This window comes from Magallana gigas, chromosome 2, assembly GCF_963853765.1.
Source record: "Magallana gigas chromosome 2, xbMagGiga1.1, whole genome shotgun sequence".
Taxonomy (NCBI): domain Eukaryota; kingdom Metazoa; phylum Mollusca; class Bivalvia; order Ostreida; family Ostreidae; genus Magallana; species Magallana gigas.
Genome location: NC_088854.1, coordinates 14,216,856 through 14,229,504, shown reverse-complemented (window position 1 = coordinate 14,229,504; position 12,649 = coordinate 14,216,856). Strand labels below are relative to the sequence as shown.

Sequence of the window (12,649 nt, the reverse complement as noted above, 5' to 3'; positions counted from 1 at the left end):
AATTCTTTGTTTTATATTTATGTTATATAAGACCAACACGTTTCAAGCAGTCTTGATCACAAACGGCCAGCATTCCTTCACAATATACAACTATGAAGACATACAATGGACAACTGGGAAAGCAAGTGGAGGAGAAAGTGCCACTGGGTTAGGGGGAACCCCTGCTCAGGTATTTATATACAGTTCCAATAATCTATTTATAACTAGAGGCCCATGGGCCACTTCGCTACTGAGCAATGACAACCATGACAAAAGCAGCCTTATGAAGTCATATACAAAATATCTGAACAATGTAGTAAAATATATCCTTTATAAAAAGATTTTCAAAATTTTTCTCAAAATATTCTTATGCCTAACATTAAGCTCCTTTTGTAACTGGATGATTTCACAGTCATATTACTCATAAAGCATTACATATTTCAGAAAGATCAAGATCAAGAATATCAACAATTCATATAAATATAAACCTACATCAAACGTTGAACTCTTTGTGTGGCCCCACAGTTGATTGAGAATTTACAATTGAGAAGAAACAAATGTCAAGATGCCTGCATAGAATATTATAGCATTTGAGCTTTTTAGAATAATCTTACATTAAAAATTCACCAAAAACACCCATTTCCCGTTGAAGCTTCATTTTATCCCCGGGGAGAATGGTTTTAACAAACTTGAATCTACTTAACCTAAGAATGCTTCTACCCAAGTTACAGCTTTTCTGGCCAATTGGTTTTTGAGAAGAAGATTTTAAAAGATTTATTTTATTTATCACACGTTTAGTTCAATATACGGGGGATATTATGCACTCATGCAGTATCAATAACACTTTGTATTCTTATAAATCACATTACATTTTTAGGTTGGGTTTAATGCTGGAGATGGAATCGTATCTTTTACAGTCAACGCTTCACGCAGTCCTGATATCGTAAATGTTGATAAGGAATCAAATGTAGATATACCCGGAAAATTCGCGTTTAGGATTGATGCAAGTGATATCAGTGATGGAGGATGTAATACAAAGGGTATATTATATTAGACATTTCAATGTCAAAGTTTTGCATTCATCATATGAAACTACAGATTTTTTTCCAAAAATTACTTTTTATTAGATATTATTAAACTTTAAAAAAATTTCATCTAGTTATACAGTTATGATGACGCATTTCTCCAACTTTAAGGGTATAAGTACACATATATAGAGGCAATTCTCTTAGATAATTAGATATTGCATATTTTTAATTCTGGAATTTTTATTTTATAAAACACAACCCTGCGAATGTTATTGTCATTTGAATTTAGACCACGTACGCGTGATTTTATTTGACCCTTTCAGTTTCGCAGTAAAAATCGTGCCTCGTCTTTAAAGTCTATTTCCAAGAATATAGGTACCGTGTAGAGTGGTTGAACACGAACGATAACTTTGTTCTGAATATCATCGTTTAGTTTAAATAACCGCTAGATGATATCTTAATATTATTTCATGTTTTAACATAAATCAAGGTAGGATATGATATGAAAAACAACCAGTACTTACGTTATTTGAGAATATTATCCTAACAATTATACTTCCGCTCGAAAATTCACAGGAACTGAACAAATCTCGGGGAAGTCTCGTGAACTTTCATTCGAGCACCTCTGGACTTATTACATACTTAGCAACGATAAAGAAAACATCCCAAACACATTCGCAGGGGTGAAACAGTAGGGTGCTTATTGGGTTAAGAAAGGTTTTTAAAAAACAGATTATTTTGAATAAAATAGTTTTCTTTTTCTATTGATTGTTTTCCTTACTCAATTAAAGGAAATTTAACAATCGTTCCACGCTATGGGCCGATGCTGGGAGGCCAGTATTTGATCATCAGTGGTCCATGTATAGAACCAAATGCTACAATTAAGGTGACGTTCTCTGGATCACCTCAAAAGGAATGCGAGAGAAAATCAGACTTGGCTTTAGCCTGCATCACACCTTTGTTTAGTCACACTGGGGATACCCCTGTAAAGGTTGAAATCGCGAACCAAGAGGGGGACAGTCGTATATTTCAAGGCCTTTACATGGTTTGTAAGTGCTCGTCTTCTCCCTTTCAACGCATAACGGTGTTATTTGTGTATTACTTGTTGGAAAAATATCTGTAGATAAAATTCACTTATTCAAATATCAAAGGCATACAAACGCCATGTTGATTACACTTATTAATCGATCCAAACAGAAAATACTTTGAGCACGCTTATAAAAATAAATTACGTTAAGTTTAATAGTTTCTTCATATTTTTTTTTCTTTTTATAAAAATATATTCATTTTCCAATAAATGAAAAAAAACATGCACCATAAAACCTGAAAACGTCGTGTTTTTCAGTGAATCCTGCCGACTGCAAACATCAAGTCCAGAGACACAACGCTTTTGATTGGTTCTCTGGACTACAAAAAATCTCTTGGGACCCGGATGTTGCGGAGTTACATGAGGATGATCTTGTTGATATAGACCTGCTCTACCTAATGGTAAATCGGAACAGGGTGTCATTATAGCATTAATAGCGGAAGCATTGTTGTATTTCGTAATATCTCATATTATTAATACCAAACATTCTTGTAGAAAGTTGAAAGTCGTCTAAAATGGATGATTGATATTCGTAAAAAAGGCGTAAAGCGTCTTCAAAATACAACAGAATTTCCCTTGCCAGATCCTGCTAATAATTACGCTATGGCCATCAGAGTCACTGCTGCAACTCGAAAAAATAATCAGTGAGTTTTTCCTTGTCTTATTTTGATTTAGAGCTCTCTAATTGGATGGTGTTTAATCGTGTTTTTTTTTGGGGGGGGTATTGTTTTTTGGTTGTTTTTTTTTTAATTTTGGGTGGTTTTTTGATGTTCTAGTGTAATGTTAGCTAATACCACTCACCCCTGCGAATGTGTTTGGAATGTTTTCTTTATCGTTGCTAAGTATGTAATAAATCCAGGGGTGCTCGAATGAATGTTCACGAGACTTCCTCGAGATTTGTTCAGTTCCTGTGAAATTTCGAGCGGAAGAATAAGTGTTCGGATGATATTCTCAAAATACGTTAGTACTGGTCGTTTTTCATATCATATCCTACTTTGATTTATGTTAAAACATGAATCTATCAGATATGTCTTATTTCATCATCGAGCGGTTATTTAAACTAAACGATGATTTTCAGAACAGTGTTAATGTTCGTGTTCAACAACTCTACACCTGGTTGAAAAATCATAGCCTTGTTTGATGATTTTGGTGTGCAATACCATGGTTTTTTAAAAGAAGAATGTGTGTCTGTTTTGTTTAAAAACTTAGTATATCGAGTCATTCTCAAGGAACATTTTGCATAAAATAGTAAAGTATGTTTCACTATTGATGCTATTACTAGGTCAGGCGCGGATCGAAAATTAATCCTTAGGGGGATCTCTTATACTAGTAAGCATGTTAATTGTCGCAACAGCAAAATAAAACCGTATATTTTCTCTACTATCACTTTTATTTCTAGAACACATTTTATCCACCAATTGATGAAGATAAAGTTTAAAATAAATAAACGTTTAGATTTTATATTTGACTTCAGGTACCTAGATTCCAGGAAATAGACTATAAACAAGAGGTTTAATTGTAAAAATCAAATAAAACCACGCGTACGTGGTCTAAATTTAAATGACAATAACATTCGCAGGGATGCCAGTTGAAGCAGCAAATAATGGGCTATCATAAATATACAATGTCGTTATTTAAACGTATAGGTTCTTCCGAGGAATTTGGTCCGACGTGTTTCCACTAGCAGTAACGAAAGGCGAAGCAAAACAATTCTGTCAAAGCTGGTTGTATTCTGAGGCACAGTTACCATCGAGGACTGCTGAAGACGTTCAACCATGTCCTTGCACGTTAGACCAAGCTTTCTTGGATATTGTGCGATTCCAACCGGATCCGGATTGCAACATGTTCAACAGAAACCGTACTTATAACTGTTTATACAGAAAAGATTCGACCCACTGTATTCGAATGGCTCAAGTTGGGTGAGATATTTGTTGATACAAAAAAGCGCACATCAAATTGCATGGTCCGATTTGTACCAAATTTTATGTAAGTTGTAAAACAATGGTACGGTTTTTTAAGTTTGGTGTATGTAAAATAACTGACAATGCAGTTATTTCAGTGAAAAACTAATGTACTGCACAGAGTCTGTTTACAGAGCAAGTTTTAAAAAGTACATAACAGGGTAACACGTGATTTGTCCCTTATGAAGATTCTTTCCGATGCTGAGGCGGATATGATTGTATTACAACTTTGACATTAGTTAAAAGTAATATTAGCTCACAAAAATGTTTGCAAAGCAATAATCACCCATGTGCATAATTTTACAAATCTTTCGGAGGCTATTGGTGATGTAAACGATGTAATACATGGGAAATGAATACACCCAAGCAATCGGGTAACGAAACCATCCAATATCAGAGACCGATTCTGCTGGTGAAAGTCTACAATTTTTCTAAGATATTTGCATGGAAAATATTGTATAAAAAAATTAATTAATACTGTTGTATCAAAAACATCAGACCAAGCACTTTTTAATAACATTTTCTAATGAAAAACTTCAGTTCATTATTATGCATTTTCACTGACCAGGCCCAATGGGATCGACAATCTGTGCTGTTATGACGCGGACATGAATCTGATTGATTCACGACTCAAAGAAGGAGGGTGCCTACAGAGGTACCACTATCTTGGAGGACCGGAAGTTCTTCCCTATCTCTCCAATTTCTACTTTGATGTTCTCCCTTTTCTACACTGTTGTCGGTATTCCCAGAAGGAACAAAATGATCCTAGCGATGACAAAAATAACGGAACTCTATGTCCCCAGTACATCAAACATAGGAAATTCAGCTCCTGTGCCAACTACGAACCTCCGAGGCCAGGTAAGTGTCAATGTAAGGGTTTCCACTGGACGATTTGCGCTATATTATAAACTATAAAAAAGTCTTTTTAAATATTTAATCATAATTTATATCCAATCCAGCCAGGACAAACGGGGACCCCCATATCACCACCTTAGACGGATACAGCTATACATTCAATGGTGTTGGGGAATTCGTGTACCTGAAAACCACAGACGGAACTTTTCAAAGCCAAATCAGATTTGAACAGTTCCGCAAAGAAAATGGTACTCAAAATCATAAACAATACTTACAACATATTGTATTACGGTATTCATAATACATGTATCCCTGGCTTATTCCTTTTTTTCTTCTTCTTTTTTTTGCATATTATAGGGGATTTGGTGGATGCAAGTGTGTGTACCGCATTCGTGTCTCGACATTTCAGCACCTCTGGTTCTGATGTTGTTGAAGTTCGTCTGAACTCTATCAGAACAGCAGACCTGTTAGTTAACGGGGATATAATTGACTTTGATGAATCAACTGTCCATCGATTCCCAGGTAACATACTGACTTCAATACGTTCGCATGTTAAAGATTATTTTACCGTTTAAAAAACTTATAATTTTGTATTTCTTTAGGTCGCACGGTTGTTCCTCAATTTTGTTGATGGTTTTGCTGAGTTTTTATGTCTGTTATTAATATTACATAGGTATATTCGTCGTGCAAATGACATCCAATCAGCCCAATCTTAACACGACGAAAAAGGAGTTCATAGTGTCTTTTACTGAGATTGGAATCGCGTTCAGAGCCATAGCGAACCCTGCAGTGCTGAGTATACTCCCTGTTGTTGGAAATAAAACACTTGCTGGTTAGTATTGTCTTGTTGCATCCAGCAATACGGTATAATTCAGTGAACACAACGTAGTACATGCTATTTGTCTTATTGTTAACTATACAATAAGGTATACAATAAGGTAAACTTTATTGGACTCTATCGTAAACATTTTAGCGTAATAAAAATGGTTTCTTGGATCTAAAATAATTTTTGATATTAAATTGTATGTTAATCTATACATGTATTATTCCATGTTTATTTGTTTATAGGAAGCTTAAGGGGTCTTCTTGGTGACTTCGATGAGAATCCAGATAATGACCTGAGGACGCCATCAGAGGAAATATTATTAACAAACTCAACCTCGGAGAGGATTCACTATGATTTTGGCATATCGTGTAAAATGATAAACAAAACTTTACGATTATTAGGGCTAGATCAAAAGTTCAATATCTCACACTGACCAGAAAACCTTATTAATAATTCAAAGTTATTTATAAAAAGATACATAATACCAATTTACAATGTACTAATGTCCGATGACAACGATTTATGAAATTCTTTACTAACCCACTACTATTTTCCCCTTACTTTATGGATCAAACAAATATCTTTTTATCATATTGTAGATCTTACAAAGTTGAACAAATATTATATAAATAAAGAGGCTTTATTTTTTTATTCAAGGGAGAATTACGGAGAATATTTCGTTGTTTAGTTATGAACCTGGAAAATCTTTTGGTGACTATCAACTACCGAGATTCCGACCGACATTTATTCTACCCACAAACCTTCCCCCGGAAGTTACAGAGGTGTGTGGGACAAACCGAGAGTGTGCATTTGATTTCACCCTGACAGATTCAGTCGAGTTTGCAACAGAAACCGTGGAACTTTTGGTTATCTTTAATTCTTCACTTGCAGCTTCTATTAAAAGTAAGACATAAATATTGTTTCTGTTTTTCTTCAATTGAATAAACATAAAGTTTTGCCATTGTTTGAAGGTTCCAGAAATTATGCCTTCAAACAGATTCGTTTGTAAACATGAGGAAAAGGGTTATAAAGATCTTTACTCGATGAAAACATTACTGTGTAGATAACCGCTATATACGAGTAATTCAACATTAGTGTTGTAAAATACCGGTATCAGTCTATAATATTAATCATAAAGAAGAACTTAACAATATTATGACGTATTCTCTCTGTCATATTCAATAGAGTCGATCAAAACTTTGTATTTTTTATCTTTCACAAATCATTATATGATATTCGTTTGTCTTCAATTTCAACTATATTATCGACTCAATGTGCGTCATACTCATTCGAATTTAAATATACAGTAATTAGATTAATTATTCTGCTACAAAATTGATGTGATGCCTTTATTTTTAGCTAAGAACTGTGAAGACCTTCCATCAGTTGAGAGGGGTGTTTGGAATGCTACAAACACGTTGGAAGGTTCGAACGCCACCTTATCATGTTTTTACGGATATGAGACGACAGGTGGTGGACATATCCACTGTTCTAATGGAACCTGGGGTAATCTAAGCGGCATTAAATGTACTCCCCTTGGATCGGTTTCTAAGATGGACGACAAGTTAGAGGAGAGCTCGCGTCATTACTACGTCATCACTATCTGTGTTGTGGTGCTGGTCGTCATTATCATCCTGATAATTGCTGTTGTATTGTATAGGTAAAGTTTCTAACAATGTATTATTTAGTGTTTTATAAAGTTGATTTACCATCTCATAACTGAACAGGCTATACCTTTTAACATTCAACTATTTTACAATGGAGCCCGGTTTTGATAAAATGATAATTTAAACCACTTTCACTTTATTTATTTTTTTCAGATTATATAAAAAGAAAAGGAGAGAATATGCTCTCGGAAAATTAACAGATTTACATGGAGACTCTGTCTATGAATATAAGACTAAAGATTCAGAACTTTAAGATTTTTAAACATCGTTTTCAATATACTTTGGAGGTACTCTTTGACTTTTAATATCATTGATTTAAAATTCTAATAAAAGAATGATGTATATTACCATGCGCAAAATGTCTATTCCCTGACACGTGTATCTAATATTTAATTGTTTAATTTCAGATGAAAAAAATTAGATTTAATATTAAGGAAAACATGTACAGACCTCTGTACATTTGTTTTTGTACATTATTGAAATTCTACATCCTAACTTTAAATAAAAGTTTAAGAACCAGTTTTTAACCTCCTTTGCACTTTGCATATATAGTTATAACCATTGTTGCAAGTAGTTCACCAATCTTATTAAAATCAGATCCTCGATCCGCTCCTTATTTTACTCATGTAGCAACAATAAATAATAAGGAGCGGATCAAGGATCAGATTTTAATGAGATTGAGTAGTTCACCCTATTCCTGTGAATTATTATATATATAACTTTATTATTATTACATAAATGTATTTTGGACATAATCGAGTGTGCATAAATCAAATTAACATTAGAACATGTCAATAAAAAGATGAACTTTATTGAAAAAACATTTGAAAAAAATTCCAGCCGTGAGGGGATACCAAGCTTAAATAGTAGTGTTCTTGTTTTTATGCTAAAAAATTTCTTTCTAAATACATGTCCTTCAATTCTGTCAAAAGAATTTTAATGATTTTTCTTCCAACACACACCACAGCATTCTAATGATTTTCTCCCGACACACACCACAGCATTAGTACAGACACAGGTAGGAATTCCATTATCTCGCAGTCAATGCCCTGTATTAGTTCTACTGAGTCCTCTGTTACACTTCTGCACTCTCTAATCACTGTCCAGCTCATCTCCATAAGTATTTGTCTTCCTGTCTGTAAATAGTTCATCAAAATAAAATATGTTCATCAAAACCATTTTGTATCATTCTTCTTTACATTCAATTTTTATATATCTAGTGTCTTTTCATTTAGTTAATTTCATTTTTATAATAAATTGTGGTGTATTGCATTCATTATCATACTATTTAAAAATAGACCATTGAACTGCAGCTTGCAACAATACTTCATAATATTTATCGATTCAAATATTGGAGAAATAACAACTGCACATACCATATTTTTTAGCATAAAAATTTTCAAACCCATCATCTCTTTCTGTAATTAAAAAAATTATATGAATTTGAATTGAATCATTTTGTGAGGACTTGCATAGAAAGTTAGTATTTGAAATTTGTTTCCATCACTGCTTAAGAATATTGTTTATTAATTGCATGAATGTGCATTTAGACATCTATTTAATAAACATAATATTATATATATTTAAAGCACTAATAATCATAATCATCTTGACATTTTTTAAAATCATCTTTACAAACTTTCTTTGATGTATTGATACATATTAAGCAAGTACCTAGAGGTTCGCTGCTCTTCACCTGCTTGCTCTTGCTTAATAAATCATCACTGTAGTTTTTATTGCTATTCTTTTTACTGTATTTACTGATTTCTGAAGAAAATTGGGATCGGAAACAGGCTGCTTCCCTGAAATGAACAACATTGCTTTTTCAGCTGACCTTAGCTAAAAGTTCAAGTGAGCTATTCTGATCACTTTTTGTCTGGCCCCCATCTATCTGTCTGTCTGTCCATCTGTAAACTCTCTATGTATTTGACTTTTTCTCCAGAACCACTGGACAAACTTGGCACAAAGCATTATTGGGTGAAGGGAATTCAATTTAAAATAAAGGGCCTTGCCCTCTTTCAAGGGGAGACAATTTATTGAAATTGTTTTGTATTTTTTAAAAATCTTCTTCTCAAATATTAATTGACCAGCAAAATTAATTAAACTATAACTCGTGTGGAGGCATCCTCAGGTAGTGTAAATTCAAGTTTGTTTAAATCAGGATCCCCCAGGTTAGGGTGGAGTCACAATGGACGCTAATATTTTACATACCAGTAGGAATATATAGAGAAAAATCTTTAAAACTCTTCTTCTCAAAAGAAAAGCTGTTCCTTGTGTGGAAGCATCTTCAGGTAGAGTAAAGTTTTCAAAATCAATATCTTTGGGGATAGGCTGGGGGCTACATTGGGGGTCCAATTTTACATAATTCCATCTCATAATCAGAATGTTCTACATGTATATGATTTCTGTGAAATTTTATTGCAAAAGCAATGTTAAAGTTCAAAGATCAAAAACTCTCCAATGTTAGACTTTTGCTTCGCATCAAGGTTGACAAAGGTTTTCTTGGGGGCGTCAATTTTGACTGTTACCCTCCCTAACAGGCACTATAAATACATGTATATATCTATACCCTGGTACATTGTCCAGGTCTTCCCTCCAACCTTGGGATATTAGTTCAGACTGTTTTCCAATTAGACATTAAAATATTGTACAGTGTAAACACCTAAACTGATATCACTCTGCTTGAATCTAGATGTACACGTATAACCATTTTAACCATCTTCGCTATCCAAGGGTGAAGATCCTTGGTGTTTCTCTATTCGTGAATAGAGAAACACCGTGGATCGTCACCTATGGCAAGCGAAGATGCATTTTAACAAGACCTTGGACTTTCAGTAGGATGTAACAATCTATTTCTTGCATCAAATCAAGTTAAAATGAAGCTGGTTTCCAGTGAAATATACACCGATTGCGTAGTCTTGCTCAATAGCCAGACAAGTCCTGTTGATTTCAAAGCACCATGGCTGAGTGGCCTCAAATGAAATAGACAGGCCTACGTCACATTGCCATTTGACACAACTACCTTTAGTCCAAGCTCTTGTTAAAATGGTTCTAATACATTTGTATTCTGTTATCCTAATACTGTTAGAATTTCAGCAGTAGAACATATATGTATCTATATTTACTTCATTTTAAACTTAAATAGCTACCAAATAGCAAAATATTTAGTCATACTCTTCTCTCATGGCTACAAGTTTCCCCAAGTTATCCTCTGTGGTAATGTGATGTCTGTTTAAAACTTCTTTGAAAATTGTTACTTCTGGTGTAATCAAAGGAGCAAAAATCACCCCAGCACCAAGAGCACCTGAAGAGGAATGAATATAGGAGAAAAATTGAATACATGTATATCCTGGAGTTAAACAAAATGTTTTGTATGTAAAATATTGAAAAAAAAAAACTATAATGAAAAAGAAGCATGTAACAACCATGGGGTCGACATGTTGCAGTATACTCACTATACTGTATAATTTGTTACTCACCCTCTACAGAAATATAGACTGCAATGCATGTTATATGCTTTATCATTTTTGTCCAAGACAAGATAAATGATGAGATTAAGGCACAAAATAATGTGAAACTGATTTTAACATCTAGTTAGAGGGCCACGATTACAACATTAATGAAAATCCAACATCCTGCCTCTGAGGTTTTCCAGAGGTCCGTGTTTTCTCTGCTCTCGACTATTGATTGAATACTGAATTGTCTACCCACGGATTTTTCTCCGTTTTTCCCGATCATGATATTTTCCATAAATTACGACATTTTTTCCTGATAATGACATTTTTACCGATATGACATTGGGCGCACGCGGGTGTGACCAGTCAGCAGAGGATGCTTACTCCTCCTAGGCATCTGATCCTACCTCTATCTTTTTGGAGGTCCGTGTTGCTCTGCTTTAAATTTGTATTTGGTACATTTATGGATTTTTGAGATGGTTAATGGTTTGTTATTGTCATTTTGTCATTAAAAAGGTACGCTCTTGGTCAGGGTCACAATTTTTATTGATAATTATATTAAATCGGATACCATTTATTATTACCACAAATAATCTGATCGGGGGTGGGAGGGGGGGGGGGGGTGGGTGGGGTGTAAAACTACATCGCACACTTACAACAATGAACTCCCAAGTGCACAGACTTGAGGTGTTTCACTATGTTCGCTGCATCCGATAGTTTGAATCCTACAAACAAATAAATTGGAAAGGTTATTTCATTTGAAAGAGAAACTTGCTGAGGTTTTTTTTTGTATTCACATTTATCACCTTCTGCATGTGGTACTTAATTAACTGTACATGCAATAATTACTTAAAAAGAACAAGGATAAACTGACCAGTATATGCAAGTAGTCCCATATAACTCATGGACATTGTCTTCATGGCTGAAAAAACAAAACAAAAACAAATACATGTACTAACCATTTTTTAACAAAGAAAATATCAATGTAGAAATTAGAAAAAAAGCGTATTAAAAAGGTTAACATTATGATTATGTACAGAGACTACTGTATCATAAACCACACATTACCATTAAAACAGAAGGTTTTGAAAGCAGTCATATCCAGATCATGCTGTGCTTCTCTTTCACGTTGTGTAAAGCCATGTCTCAAAACATTAACATGTTGTACATATTCCTGGCAAAAAGGGAATTAGAATACATTTAATATAATAATTTTGTATCCACAGCTGTAAATTTACACCTCTCTCTCATTTAGATAATCAACGAAGTTATGTGATTGTGATTCATGTTATATGAATACCTGAATAAAAATGGGTGTTACAACTCTGATTTACTAATCAAATTATCTGGGGTATAGGACTATAGGTGCACTTAAAAGTATACACAATATAAAGCACATTGTTTGGGGAGAGAGAGAGAGAGAGAGAGAGAGAGAGAGAGAGAGAGAGAGAGATGATTATGAAATAAGAAATCTATAAATGCATAATGGGAATAACTACTCGTTACAAGTTTTAATTGACTTTTCCGATGTTTTTGATCGAAATTTTTACATTTGTAAACAATCCGAATTTTCTCTATATTGTAGCGTTATATACGTTACTTCGACAAATGACCAACAAGCGGTTTTACCCAAATTTTATAACGCTTAAAACATGCTTCTTACCTGTTTTTGAGAATTACCGAAGTAGGGAAATGGCATTGTGCTAAATAAAGCCTTGTGTATTAATACAAAAGAACTATGTTATACAAGGAACTCATTTTCGCTTTCCCATTTCATAAACACATTGCGTT

General features: G+C 34.0%; 2 protein-coding genes across 2 annotated transcripts in view; one reads left to right on the top strand and one right to left on the bottom strand.

Annotated features, from left to right (window-relative positions):
• The window catches only part of LOC105347104 (sushi domain-containing protein 2), a 25,485-nt gene extending 16,904 nt beyond the window's left edge, over positions 1-8,581 (top strand). The window contains exons 4-17 of the mRNA XM_066075157.1: positions 32-169; positions 857-1,019; positions 1,799-2,056; positions 2,353-2,495; positions 2,590-2,738; positions 3,741-4,013; positions 4,624-4,913; positions 5,015-5,158; positions 5,268-5,432; positions 5,584-5,742; positions 5,979-6,104; positions 6,394-6,639; positions 7,096-7,396; positions 7,557-8,581. Of these exons, the coding sequence (XP_065931229.1) occupies positions 32-169; positions 857-1,019; positions 1,799-2,056; positions 2,353-2,495; positions 2,590-2,738; positions 3,741-4,013; positions 4,624-4,913; positions 5,015-5,158; positions 5,268-5,432; positions 5,584-5,742; positions 5,979-6,104; positions 6,394-6,639; positions 7,096-7,396; positions 7,557-7,656 (2,655 nt within the window). The 3' untranslated portion in view covers positions 7,657-8,581. The remainder of the gene's footprint in view (positions 1-31; positions 170-856; positions 1,020-1,798; positions 2,057-2,352; positions 2,496-2,589; positions 2,739-3,740; positions 4,014-4,623; positions 4,914-5,014; positions 5,159-5,267; positions 5,433-5,583; positions 5,743-5,978; positions 6,105-6,393; positions 6,640-7,095; positions 7,397-7,556) is intronic.
• Positions 8,195-12,649, bottom strand: LOC105347105 (uncharacterized). The gene is made up of 8 exons (XM_011456005.4): positions 12,522-12,649; positions 11,927-12,032; positions 11,733-11,780; positions 11,515-11,583; positions 10,578-10,707; positions 9,078-9,205; positions 8,780-8,821; positions 8,195-8,539 (listed from the first exon to the last, which is right to left on the bottom strand). The coding sequence occupies exons 1-8, from the start codon at positions 12,555-12,557 to the stop codon at positions 8,496-8,498; spliced, it is 603 nt and encodes a 200-aa protein (XP_011454307.2). The 5' UTR covers positions 12,558-12,649; the 3' UTR covers positions 8,195-8,495.

Coding starts and splice junctions, on each gene's coding strand:
- LOC105347105 (XM_011456005.4), bottom strand. CDS start 12,557: ATGCCATTTCCCTACTTCGGTAATTCTCAAAAACAG. Junction 12,033..12,521: donor TCGGTAATTCTCAAAAACAG/GTAAGAAGCATG, acceptor CCTTTTTGCCAG/GAATATGTACAACATGTTAA. Junction 10,708..11,514: donor GCACTTGGGAGTTCATTGTT/GTAAGTGTGCGA, acceptor ATTCCTCTTCAG/GTGCTCTTGGTGCTGGGGTG.